The sequence below is a fragment of the Neopsephotus bourkii genome, unplaced genomic scaffold (assembly GCF_033783945.1).
Source record: "Neopsephotus bourkii isolate Nb327-2 ecotype Australia unplaced genomic scaffold, CSIRO-AGI_Nbou_v1 NB_941, whole genome shotgun sequence".
Lineage (NCBI taxonomy): Eukaryota > Metazoa > Chordata > Aves > Psittaciformes > Psittacidae > Neopsephotus > Neopsephotus bourkii.
In genome coordinates, this window is record NW_026901435.1 from 333,975 (window position 1) to 347,528 (window position 13,554).

General features: G+C 42.0%; 1 protein-coding gene across 2 annotated transcripts in view; it reads right to left on the bottom strand.

Annotated features, from left to right (window-relative positions):
• Positions 1 to 13,554, bottom strand: part of LOC133214904 (cytochrome b5 reductase 4) — a 44,502-nt gene that overhangs the window by 8,252 nt on the left and 22,696 nt on the right. For both annotated transcript variants that reach the window (XM_061358320.1, XM_061358321.1), the window contains one exon: positions 9,427 to 9,567. In XM_061358320.1, the coding sequence (XP_061214304.1) occupies positions 9,427 to 9,567 (141 nt within the window). The remainder of the gene's footprint in view (positions 1 to 9,426; positions 9,568 to 13,554) is intronic.

Below are 13,554 nucleotides of genomic sequence, written 5' to 3' on the forward strand. Positions count from 1 at the left end.
TGGTATTTAAAAATACTTTCAAGAAATCTCTCTCCCATGTATACTGCAATGGAAGGACACAGTGGGAAACAGGGAAATTAGAGAACACCCCACTCCCCAGGCCCCCAAAATTATAACACTAACGAAATCTTAGGGTAAAATGCAGCTGCTACTTCCAGTATGGAATGTGGTTGGCATGCATGGAATCTCCCCTAAGATAATTCCCCAGGCAACCCTGCAACCTTGGCATATGCTAAGAGAAACTGAATGAAGGGTGAAGCAGAGCGAAGGTCCTGCAGCCAGGCTCTGCTATACTTCCTATAAGACTGGGAACTTGAAAGCACCATGTACTGATAAATTGCACAGCAGCTGCCAAACAAGCAAACTACATTCATGTTTTTAAAAGCAAAGCAAGAGGATTTTACATTCATCAGTAACAAAGAATGTGAGTGGAGTCATTCAAGCTCCATAGGCACAGAGACAGAAAAATTGTGTTCCTGTGAAAAGGCCTGAACAGATACAAGGGCCTCCTACAAGGTCAGGAGACCTAGGAACAGCACTGACTTATGAGACTTGATAGTGGGAGAGAAGGCTCTGGCCTTATGTAGGCGGACTAAGGAAACAGGAGTAACAAATCTCTAATCAGGAATGACTACCCTTGAAGTCTGGTACATCCTGACAACACATGGGCATCAAAATATGGCTTCACATGTCAGCAAACATGATTAGGGTGTCCTTTAGGTGAACTATCTTCACTATACTCTCCTTATAATACTAAAAATTACACCCACAGGCCAAAAAGACCCCTGCCCAGGTTTGAGATCCTTCTCTCAGCATGCGCAGTAAGAAAATCCATGATGTAACCGTATGCAAATCAGATGGCCAATCCATACACAGTAGGAGGGTTATGGGGAGTTACTAACCTGAACTGAATTGTATAAATATGCAGAATCAGAAAAAGAAAAGTTAGGAAAGACTCTATCATAACTACTGGGATCGGTCGACAGGGTGAATGTCTTCTCCCCCTCCACAGGGACACCTACTGGGTAAGAACTATACTCTATATGCTCTTAATAATTAACTAACTGGGTTTTGTATATGTTTTTCTGTATGTTATTTCACACTTGTTCTTGCAGTTAGTGTACTGTCAACAGCATCTTCAAACCTTAATCTGCCACAAACTTATATATTAAAAATTCTCAGCTGAGATCTCCTTTTGTTTGTTTCTGGAAACTTGAATAGTTTACTCAAGTGCATCTGTTACCAGGAATCCCTAAACAGGACAAGCTGAATCACCCTCCAATACAGTGTGCTGTCCAGTGGAGCACCTTCAGAGGGCTCTGACAGGCTGATTGTGACAGAAAATTGGCATAGTTGGCAGGACTGCCATGGAAAAGTTACTACAGGAACACAATGGCACTCCTTCCCAGGCTGGGAATGAGCGGGCTCAAAATTTCTGGAACACAGTTTTAAGAGCCTGTTTATCTCGTACACAGAAAGAAGCTAAAGATGTCCCTGCTCCCAAACGAATTGCTGATGTAGAATATTTAACTCTAAAATCAGAAAATGAGGTATTGAAGTCATCATTAAATTCTGAAAGGGAGACAGGAAAAAGACTGGGAATCCGAGTCGATGAACTTATAACTGAAAATAATCACCTTAAGACTGAGGTTGACCGCCTTAAAACTCTGCTTGCTTTAACTGAGCACAGAGAGAAGCAGTTGTCAGACAGTAAAACTCGTACTACTGTGCGTCCAAACCCCTGGTCACCAATGGAATTAGTGGAATTACAGGAAAAATATTCAAGGCAACCAGGAGAATCTGAAGTTGAGTATGTGTGGCGAGTTTCCCTTTCGGGAGGGGATCGGATTTTGTTGAGTGAAGAGGAAGCAGAAGGGTACTGGGGACCAGGAGTGCTTCTAACTACCACGGCAGGCGATCACAATTATTCCCTGACTGCACGGGCTGCATACTGGGCAGGCAGTATAAATCCAAAAGACAGAGGAGAGCCGCTGGTGATTAACACCACCGACTTCTCTGATTTTGCTGTGTCGGTGCAGAAAGCAGCATGCATACAAGCGATTTATGAGAGAGATGTGACAAGAAAATCCCCTATGTTAGCTCCTATTGACCCAACACGATTAATTCTTCTCATTTGTGGACTTCCAGACTGCCTTAAAATGCATGCAGCACACACGCTAGATCGCATAGAGGAAGCCCGAGCTCGTAATAAGGGTGACCGTGATAGTCAGAGTCCTGGGCAGGATCGAGTTCACACAATCACCTGGAGTGAATTTGCACAGGAGATTATATCATATGGATGCAGAATCGGATGGGTCAGTGCAACTACAGACCCACCCCATTCCCTCGATTCTAGTCAGCGAGTCCATCAGATGGGTACTCCAAAACCAAAATTCCAGGAGAGTTCCAAATTTGATAAGGAACGGAATCACTGGTGGAGAAAAGCCATAGAATTAGGAGTACCCCGACAGTGGTTACACGGTGTCTCCACCAGCAACATCCGCATGTTAGTTCAATCTCTGCATAAAAGAGGTAACTTGGGTGGAGAAAGCCAATCGGTTAAAAAACTACTGCCTCACAAAGAAAGTGCACCCTTTACACCAGAGCAGAGTTTCATCGATCTGGAAGAACCCTCAACAAAACCCACTAAACCCCGGGGTGGGGGGGCAGCGAGCTACCCTGCCTGGTAGGTGTTAACAGTGCCACGTCTCTCTGGTCAACATGCTCAACCCATTACTGTAATCCCTACTGGAGCCCAGAAAATACTGGTAGAATTCCCCAGATGCCAACACTAATGAAATGGCAGAAATTCCTGGTGTAAAGCTTAGCCAACATAAAACTGAATTCAAAGGAACTGAAATAAAAGCAAGCCCCACTGAAAAAATCATACTCTGGTGGCCAGGGGGGAAAAAAAATAACTAAAATTGAGGCATTGATTGAAACAGCACATGATGATATTTTAGGTTTTCATGCGCTGTATGGGCAAGCCTGGAAACTCCAGGATGGAGTGGTGTGGAGTTTCGGCTGCAGTAATGGGGAATGGATAAATGCTGATCCTAAGGAAACTGGCACAGCTAAACTGTACTTACTAGCAGGAGGGGGGTGTGTGTGTGGGGGAATACAGAGAATGTTAACACTGTCATGAAAGGACTTCAGGAAAAATGGACAGATTTCGGCCTGGACATTCCCGAATCAAAATGTCAAGGACTGACACAAAAAGTAAGATTCTTAGGACCATGGGGGGTCAGAGGTGCTGCTTCTGTTCCCCTGAATACTCTGAAGCAATTGAATACCATGGAAGTGCAGCAAATTCTGGGAACTTTGATGTATTGGCAAAACCAAATTCCAGGGTTTTTTTATTATCACCCGACTCCTCTACAATTTGCTCAAAAAGGGGAAAGCATGGGAATGGCCTGAACAACATGCAAATACACTAGAGTTGCTGATAAATGACTTAAGGTTATTCCAACAGCTGGGACCCATACATTCAGCTGATCCTGTTCGTGTGGAGTACAGCTTTAGTGAGCATGGCTCTCATTATAACTTTTGCCAGAGGAACCAGATGGCCCAGAGAGACCATGAGAGTTTTGTTCTAATTCTTTTATTTATACTGAAACAAGATATTCAGATCTTGAGAAAGGACTGTTGTCCTTGGTACAAGCAGTACAACAGGTAGAAAAGAACAACCAGTGATCATACGAGGACCCTCCGGCCTTTTGGAGCTCGTCCATAGGGGTATGATGCCACCTGCCGGCATTGATCAGAAACCCACCGTCCCTAAGCAGCATTCCTACTGGGAATCATAGACTAGAATCATAAAATCAACTAGGTTGAGAAATACCTTTGAGATCATCAAGCCCAAACGTTACCCCAGGACTGCCAAGACCACCACTAACCCATATAACTAAGGGTCTCATCTATATGGTTACTGAACACTTCCACGGATGGCGATTCCACCACTTCCCTGGGCAGCCTGTTCCAGTGCCAGATCACCCGATCTGCGCAGAAATTTTTCCTAATATCCAATCTAAACCTCCCCTGGCTTACCTTGAGGCTGTTACCTTTTGTCCTATCGCTTGTTACTTGGGAGAAGAGACCAACCCCCACCTCATGTCATGATTTCCTGGCTGCACAATGGCTTCCAGCTCCTCCTATTTGTTGTCCATGCTGCAGGCATTGGCATAGATGTATTTAAGTTGCCCTGTGAATCTGGACTCCAGTGGTGGCATGCTACCCTGTGGCTCATTTCTAGTGAGCCTGGTGTCATCCTCTTCCCCCTTCAAACCTTGTTTAAAACCCTCTCTGTAAGCCCTGCTAGCTGCTGGGCTAGAATTCTTTTCCCCCTCTGGGACAGGTAAAGGAAGTACACGGGGAAAACAGTGGGAGAACCCAGAGCACTTCTACTAGCTGCACAATACATTGCAGATCATATTTACACTGATTTGTATGCCACTTTCAAAGGAGCCACTGACTGGATAAGCCCCTGGGAAGCCAATGATGGCAGGTAAACAGAGTCCCAGTCTGATAACGGGACACACTTCACAGCTACTGTAGTACAAGACTGAGCCAAAGAAGAGGGAATTTGCTGGACATTTCACATCCCCTATTACCCTCCAAACTAATGGTATTGTTGAACATACTAATAGGTTGTTTAAGCAATTTGCTAAAACTCATGAATCTGAGTGTCACCTGTGATTGTCATATGCCTATCTGCCAACTGTCTATCAACTAAACAACAGATGGAGGAGATAGTTGACCAAAAACTAAAGCCTGTTCTGTATTCACTATCACAATCGCTTCAAAAGTCTCCACTAAATCTAGGGAATACCCTACTGGGTTTTATGCTGGACAACCTGTATCAGTGCAGATGCCTCAAACTGGGACAGTGCCCATGGTACTCATCACTCCCAAGAATCTCTATGACTGGGAAGCTAGGAATTGCTCAGGAAATGTACATGGGATCAGTACCCGATGGATTTTACCCTCCTCTTAACTAACACCTGCCGGTTGTATTTTCAACCGAGCATATGGCATCTCTTTTTTTCTTGCAGGAACCCTGAATGAACTGCCTATGGATGAAAGGATTAGCCTATGCCAACCTTGAATGTATACACACAAATATGTCATCTATTTTAGCTGTGGTGCTATTTCTACAGTGCATGGTCAGCTGGAAACACAAATTTTAAGATGACAAAGAGCAATTCTGCACCCATGCTAATATTCCAGGTGCTGGCAATGATGGTTCTTGTAAGCTGTGGCCAGAAAACTCCAGAGTGGCCATGGTCCTAAGCCTACCTTTAGTACACTGGGGCAACATTCCAGTAAAACACACTTAAACGTAGCCACTGTAGCTGTCCATGGAACTGAAGTATATGCACAGCATGAGTAGAAGTGGGAGAAACTATACATAAAAGAGATTGAAATAACTCGCTAAGTACCACTTCTGAAACATTAGCACTCCAAGCAACGTCAGAGGAAGAAATACAAATAAAGGTCCTGGGCAATCAAGAAATCGATCCATGAAAAATCCATTGAAATACATCACACTAATATTTCTATATCAGATAACAACAAGAAGTCTTGCTATGAAATACCACAATCAGATTGCTGGTGCTGTTTTACTTTTACACATACTTACATTTTGTTCGTGGGGAACATGTGATGTGGAAATATTGTTTGATTTTGTGATTTTCAAATGCAAATTGTGACATTTTTGTGGCCATGGATAGAGATGTACGTAACTTCCAGATGTGCCTAAGCCTGGTCTAAATTTGTCTGCAGTAGTTCTACACAATAACATCACCTCTTACAGGCACAGAATGGTTAGGGTTGGAAAGGAACTTAAGGTCATCTAGTTCCAAGAACACTGGTATACTTCAAAACTACCCCTTTCAGCACTAACAATGTGTCACTGGACAGACTCAACTCTCATATTCACTAACTCAGCCCCCTGCCGAACTGTTTCTCACATTTATAATGCTGGTAAAGGATATGAGAAGGTGAAGAAGGTACCCTACCCACTGAAATTCGGGAAGTAATTTGGGATAATGCAACTGACTTTTTGAAAAAGTCCCAGTCCTGGTGGTATTTAGAAAATTTTACTTATGATCCCATCAACAGCATGGCCACAGCTTTTGTGTTAACTATACACAATGCTTTGGTATATACTATATACCCAGTCATTGTTAGGACTTAAGCACAATGGAGCTATATTCTATCCCCTAGAATATGGGCCCCAAAGGATGGAAATAAATGGCAAATTATTGATATCCATGCAACCATTGCGTGTAAACAGCAAGGATTTATTTGAGAGTAATACCTTCAAAGCTCAAGACATTTGTCTTGACTGAACAGAACGTTTGCCATTTTGAAATACATCCTAATGAAAACTCTGAAACTGTAATTGTATGTATTGGCAAAGGATGCACAAGCATGAAAACTCTGTGCTTTTATACACAAAGATATTACTTGGAACACAAATAATCACTCAAATATTTGTGTTTGTAATTCTGTTGAGATTATAGGATGTGATTTCACTTACTCAGCTCCTGTCACATCTTACTGATTGATGAGATGCTAATTCGAGACCTACTGCCTACCCCTATTGGGATGAATCTCAATTTAATAAGAAAATTGCTGCAATATGAAGACCTGAAATGGTTGCTGAAGCAAGATCAGGACAATAGGCAAAAGACTAATTGCTGTCCATCATGACGCAGAAGAAATACATCATGTGCTGGAATGAGCAAAGAAAGATGCAGAACATCAGTGGGGAACTCTTCTTGGATGGTAACCAACTGCTACAGGAATTCTCAACAACATGCTTCACCTTGTTGCTTTTCTAACTGATATTAACTATTTTGCTCTTAATTACACTGTATTGTAGATTAGAATCTGGATTATTGTAAAGGAGTAATTTATCACTTTCCCCCGGAGAATGTATATGTGTATGACAATCCACACACTATATATGTGGAAGACAGCCCTAAATCAGACTAAATATTATGAAGCTTGAGTGACTATAGTCACAGTGTGGATTATGTGGGAAAATGGGGGAAATAGGAGACCAATCCTCCAAACCCCCAAAGTTATATTATAACATTAAAGAAATGTTAGGGTAAAATGCAGCTGCTACTTCCAGCATGGAATGCGGTTGGCGTGCACAGAATCTCCCCTAAGATAGTTCCCCAGGCAACCCTGCAACCTTGGCATATGCTAAGAGAAATTGAACGGAGGGTGGAGCGGAGCGAAGGCCCCGCGGCCAGGCTCTGTTGTACTCCCTGCAGGAGTGGGAACTTGAAAGCACCATGCACCGATAAACCGCACACAGCTGCCAAACAAGCAAACTACATTTGTCTTTTTAAAAGTGAAGTGAGAGGATTTCACATCCATCAGTAACAAAGAGCGTGACTGAGTCACTCAAGCTCCATAGGCATAGAGGTAAAATAATGGGAACTTGCGTTAAGTAACCTAATGGGCTTCCTATGACATCAGAAGACCCGAGAACAATACTGACTTATGAGACTTGATAGCAGGAGAAGAAGCTCTAACCTTATGTAGGTGGATTAAGAAAATAGGACTGATGAACCTCTAATAAGGAATGACTGCCCTTGAAGTCAAGTACTTCCTGACACATGAACATCACAGAATCAACTAGGTTGAGAAACACCTTTAAGATCATCAAGTCCAACCATTACCCCAGGACTGCTATGTCTACCACTAAACCATGTCAACTAAGGGTCTCATCTACATGGCTACTGAACACTTCCAGGGACAGTGATTCTACCACTTCCGTGAGCAACCTGTTCCAATACCTGATCGCCCTTTCGGTGAAGAACTTTTTCCTAATATCCAGTCTAAACCTCCCCTGGTGCAGCTTGAGGCCATTACTTCTTGTCCTGTTACTTGAGGAAAGAGGCCATCTGCCTCTTCTCTCTGTCTTCCCTTTTAGGTAGTTGTAAATAGCAATAATGTCTCATTCCCGTCTGTCTGTCCGTGTCTCCCCCCGACTCTTCTCTTCTCCAGACTAAAAAATCCCAATTACCTCAACCGTTCCTCGTAAGACTTGTGCTCTAGGCTCCTCACCAGCTTTGTTGCCCTTCTCTGGACCTGCTCTGGCACCTCATTCTCTCTTGTAGTGAGGGACCAAGAACTGAACAGAGTATTTGAGGTGTGGCCTCACCAGTGCCAACTATAGCGGGATTATTACTTCCCTAGTCCTGCTCACCACACTATTTCTGACACAGGCTGGGATGTTGTTGGCCTTCTTGGCTGCCTGTGACTTTATGTGTAGAAAAAAATGATTAGGGTGTCCTTTAGATGAACCATCCTCATTATACTCTCATTATAATACTAATAATCACACCCCAGGTCAAAGGCCCTTCCCTGAGGGTATAGGGACGCTTAGTGGCTCAGAGCTATACTCTAATGTGCTTAATAACTAACTTTAGCTGGCTTTTGTGAAGTTATTTCACACTTGTTCTTGCAGTTAGTATACTGTCAACTGCAATATTTGAACCTCAATCAGTCAGAAATTTGTATAATAAAAATTCTCATCTGAGATCTATTTTGTGTGAGTTTCTGGGAACTTGAGTAATTAACTTGATGGGCGAGTCCATTATCACGAATCCCAAAGCAAGACAGTCAAATCAGCCTCCAATACAGCACGCTGTCCAGTGGAGCCCCTGCGGAGGACTCCCACAAGCTAATCAGGCTCAAGGGTCTCACCTTTCCTGCGACCTTGACTGACGCACTGAACATAAATGTCTGGGGTAAAACCCTCCTTCAATGTGACATACAGTGACCAGCATAGCCATTAGTATCAAATGTTAAAAGTTATACTTAAGAAAATAAGCCAGATATTTCTTTGACCTCTCATTTTATTTTAAGTTCACCTTTTACAAAATTTGAAAGAATAACACTTAAACAATGCTTTTTCAAGATGCATTTTTCCCACAACCTCATGTTATGACTAATATACAACTGGAGTGTAAAGCAGTGTTACCAGGACTACTATAAATCCCTCTGAAAAAGAAACCAAACCAAAGGGCAAAATTGCAACATTACCCTCTACATGTCAAAAAAGCTGTAAACTAAAAGGAACTGGATAATCGTATATAACACATATACGATGAGCTTCCCCCCACCTACCAAAGATGAACAGCACTACTTCAGTAGAGAGATTGTTTTAAAGGGAGTTGAAAGAAGAGCTGGTAAGGTCAACAGTAAGTACCATCCACTTTAACAGTTATCTTCCCAGCAGTATTAATCCAGTGTGCTCATTACTAAGCACTGACTGTGATCCTGGAAGCAGAGACATTTTAACTACAACCAAGGAATCAGTTGCCATGAACTTGGCATTCTCCCAAGATTACAAAAAGGGATTTATGTTAATATATACATTGTTACATTCTTAATTTTTCTTACCTGCAATGATTTGTTTGAGGTAAACATGTTGTCCAGTGGGAACACGGAGATGTGTGCTCTCAGGCAACAGTAAGCAGAACAGCTTGGTGTCGTGGGTAACTTCCGTCTTAGAAACCAGCTTGCATTTTCTGTAGAACAATCCTAAAAACATGGTTTCACTTGTTACTAAAGTCTCAATCTGTCTTTCTATACTTATGCATTTTTTAGTAAGAAATGGAGAAAGATATGTATTTCACTACAGTGAATTATAAAAATACTATAAACAGATGCTTCTTGTAGAATTACTTAAAATTATTTTTCTAATTTTGGACTAAGGACTCACTTTAACCTTACACTAGGTTTATAACAAACCAAATATGTGAGTTATCAGCATTGATTGAGAAGGAGCAGAAAACCACCAAACACCAGCAGAAAACAGAACCCCTTTTGCTACACTTCATCTGCACTAAATTCACCATATAACTGCAGCATGCATACACATATGCAGACTAAAACCAGCTTTGGTAATGCAAATGAAATGCAAGCTAGGCACAGCACCACAGTCCTCAGTAACAGACTATCTAAACCCAGCATCTCAGAAATTTATTGACTTGACCACCCCACACTGTTGCACTTTCACAGCTGTTAGCACAATGTGAATTTCTGATACAGCTTTGCAAGTTCAGGTACACAATACCAATACTTACACATAAAATGTGTAAGTATTAAATGCTTACACACAATATAAAATAAAACTAACATCTGTGCCTACATAGGCAACACACAGCATTATCAATAAGTCTTTTAGACATGAGTTGGTACCTTCTGGCTAGCTAGAAATTATCAACTCCAGTTATATGTTCACATGCTTACTTAAATCAACTACAAGGTCATATGCACAGCACAGATTTTTATTGACACAGCTGTTTTGGAGTTGCGGATATGGGTTTCAAATACAGTGACTTTCAACATGTGCATCAACTAAATGCCAGACAAAAGGTAACTGAAAAAAAAGAAAGCAATAATAATGCTGAAAAAAAAATCACTATGAAAGGTCTGCATTTACACCAAAAGTTTTCAAGAAAATGAGAAAAAATAGGGAAAGAACACAGCTAATTAGAATAATTATAAAAAAAACAACAACCAAAAACAATAAATAAACCCTTATATATACCTGTTAGTGATGGAGAAAAAAATACTATCAGGAAAAGGGAAGGAATATTTAGCTTTGTTCAAGGACAAAGGGGAAAAGCTATAGGAGTTTCACCAACACCTGATGGAAGCTTTATTTATTTTCTCTATACCTGCAGTAAGCTCAGAGCATGATAAGTCATTTATTCTGCTTCTGCTACTACAGGAGCAATAACCCATCACTTATACTGAAAATGATCTCTGTGGCAAAGCACTCACTGTAAGGCTGGCCAGACCTACACCTGTTTTAACTAAGCAGCCATCCTGAGCTATGTAATCTGCATCATTGCATCACTTCACAGTCTAAGAGAGGATTTCAAAACACATCAAATAGAAGGCGATGCCCTGCTGATTAGGGCCAGAGACTGCAGAACATAAGTAGGCGTAAAGCAGCAGGGAGTAAGTACTTGAAAGAGCAAAGACTGCAGATGCAAAAACAACCACTTGGTAGCTTTTGTTTTGGAAAGAAACACGCTTACAAATGTTAATTTAACAAATGCCAAATACAAGAAGGTATTCCTCAACTCTCAAGTATAATATTCTATTAATTGACACTGGCCTTTTGCCATTACCACAGCAGGTTAGTATTTGATTGCTTGGGAATAAATAGCAGAGTTTTTTTGTCTCAGTCTTCACAGGCAACCAGCCACACTGCCCAAGCCGCAGAAGGCAAAGGAATGGACTGGTTGCATGGAGAACCGCCTGCTGTAGGAGAAGATCAGGTTTGAGACCATCTAAGCAACCTGAAGGTGCACAAGTCCATGGAACCTGATGAGATGCATTAGCGGTTCTGAGGGAACTTGCAGATGAAGTTGCTAAGCCATTAACCATCATATTTGATAAGCTGTCACAGTCCACTATTGCATGGACTGGAAAAGGGAAATAACCCCCATTTTTAAAAAGTGAAAACAAAGGAAGTGCCGGGGAACTACGGGCCAGTCATTCCCATCTCTGTGCCTGGCAAGATCATGCATCGTATCCCATGAAAAACTATGCTAAGACACATGGACAACAAGGAGGTGAGAGCTAAGACTCTTCCGTCCATTACTTTTAGGACTGGTGTGAGCTATTATCCCAAGGATTACAGCAGACACGTGTGTCAAAGAGCTGGCTGCAAGACCAGGAAAACTGGTCCACCAGGAACATGTAATACATGACATGAAGAGCAGAGGTACTCCCCCCCTTACAAAGGGGAAAAGGTAATCACCAAGAGAAACATCGCAAGGGAGCCATTGCCATGAGGATGGCTCCAGAAGGACACTTCCGTGAAGACACTCTCTACCGATGACTACTACAGACCCTGAGAGACACCCTCCACAAGACATCCCCACGAGGGCAACTCCACGAGACACACTCCACAGGGTACCTTCACGGGGACTCCAGAGGGATGCCTCCACGAGCATACACACCACCAACTCTTGGGGGATACTCTGCTCTGATACTGACTACAAACCCTGAAGAACTCTCACCACCAACGACAGCGAGTCCCCGAATGCTGCTGGATTCACAGTGGCGACTATCCCTCTCTCTCTGCACCCTGAATTCTTACTTCATTTTCAGCCTTTTTCCCAATCTGTCCTATTGCTAACCCCTTTATTACAATAATTCCTCTTTTTTATAATAACTTTTTGTAATTTGTAATAAATTGTTCAATTACAGTACTTGACCTCATTTGTATCTTAATTTCACTCTTGGGATCATGAACTTAAACAAGGTCCAGCACTGGGGTTTTCCTCCGATCGGACCATCACACATGTTATTTGCTATTTTCAGTGCAAAATTTATAACCATTCCTAGCAAATATTTTCACATAAAGCCTTTCAAAATTTGACAGGTTCAAATATGAGAATACTTGAGCATGACGCCCTTTTAACCACACTTTCTGCACTGAAGAAATTTCACTGAAGTAACATTTCTTCTCCCCTCTTTTTCTCATGTTACTGAAAAACACTCAAGTCACTAGCATCAGTAGCTGAGCTACTCATGAAAGAAGATGAGACGCAAAGGACACAAGCTGCAACTCAGGAAATTCCAACTAGACATCACCATGAGGGTGGTGTCATCAAACACAGGCCAAACACAGGCTGCCCAGAGCCTCTGTCTTGGAGATATTCAAACTGGACAGCTTCAAGCAGGAGGCTAGACCAGATGACTTCCAAAGGTCACTTTCAACTGTGTTTGATTCCACTATTTCCACTAGTCTATGATTCAACAATTTCTTTATATCTTAATAGCTACAAAGAAGTACCTTATCCTTCTGTATTTTTGCCACTGCAATAGTAGATGCTTCTTTACTTCCCGACGTAAATCACATGCTGATTCTCTTTTGAATAGGAATGGAATTTATTACTGTAATAAGTGTACATCACTTGTAGACAGCCTAAATCCTGAAGTCAGCCAAAATTCTTCCTCAACAACTCTTCTTAAGTGAGTCCTGCCTGACAGAGGACCTATGCAAGTCTAGTGAAGTCTTCCTTAAATGCAAGACAAAAGGTAAATGAAACTCTAGACACTGCTGCACCTCAAGTCACCACCGTCATTGCTTCCCTGCTCTCTTACCTCCAACAGCACCATTAAAGGGAACCCCAACTCAGTAAAGCTGGCTGAACTTCACTTTTGACTAGGACTACAGTTCAAGAACGGACACCAATTGCTGGACTTTAAAAAACCAAAACAAAAGCAGCTTGAGAGGGTCTCAGAAAGCTAGCCCATCCACTCCCCTTCCCCAGGGTAGAAAGGACTGCTTTGAGTATTTCAGTGGCTTCATCTAATGAATTGCCATTTTCTAAGTAACTCATCTGGACTGCAGTTCCTTAATGCAGCATTATTACCATTTTGCTGTTCCCAGATATTCTGGATTAAACAGCCAAACAGTTGAAGGCAGCTGGGGATTAGTTAGAGGGTTCCATAACGGTGCAGTCAATTGCTGCCTGAAGGAATGGCCACTGCTGTTAACAT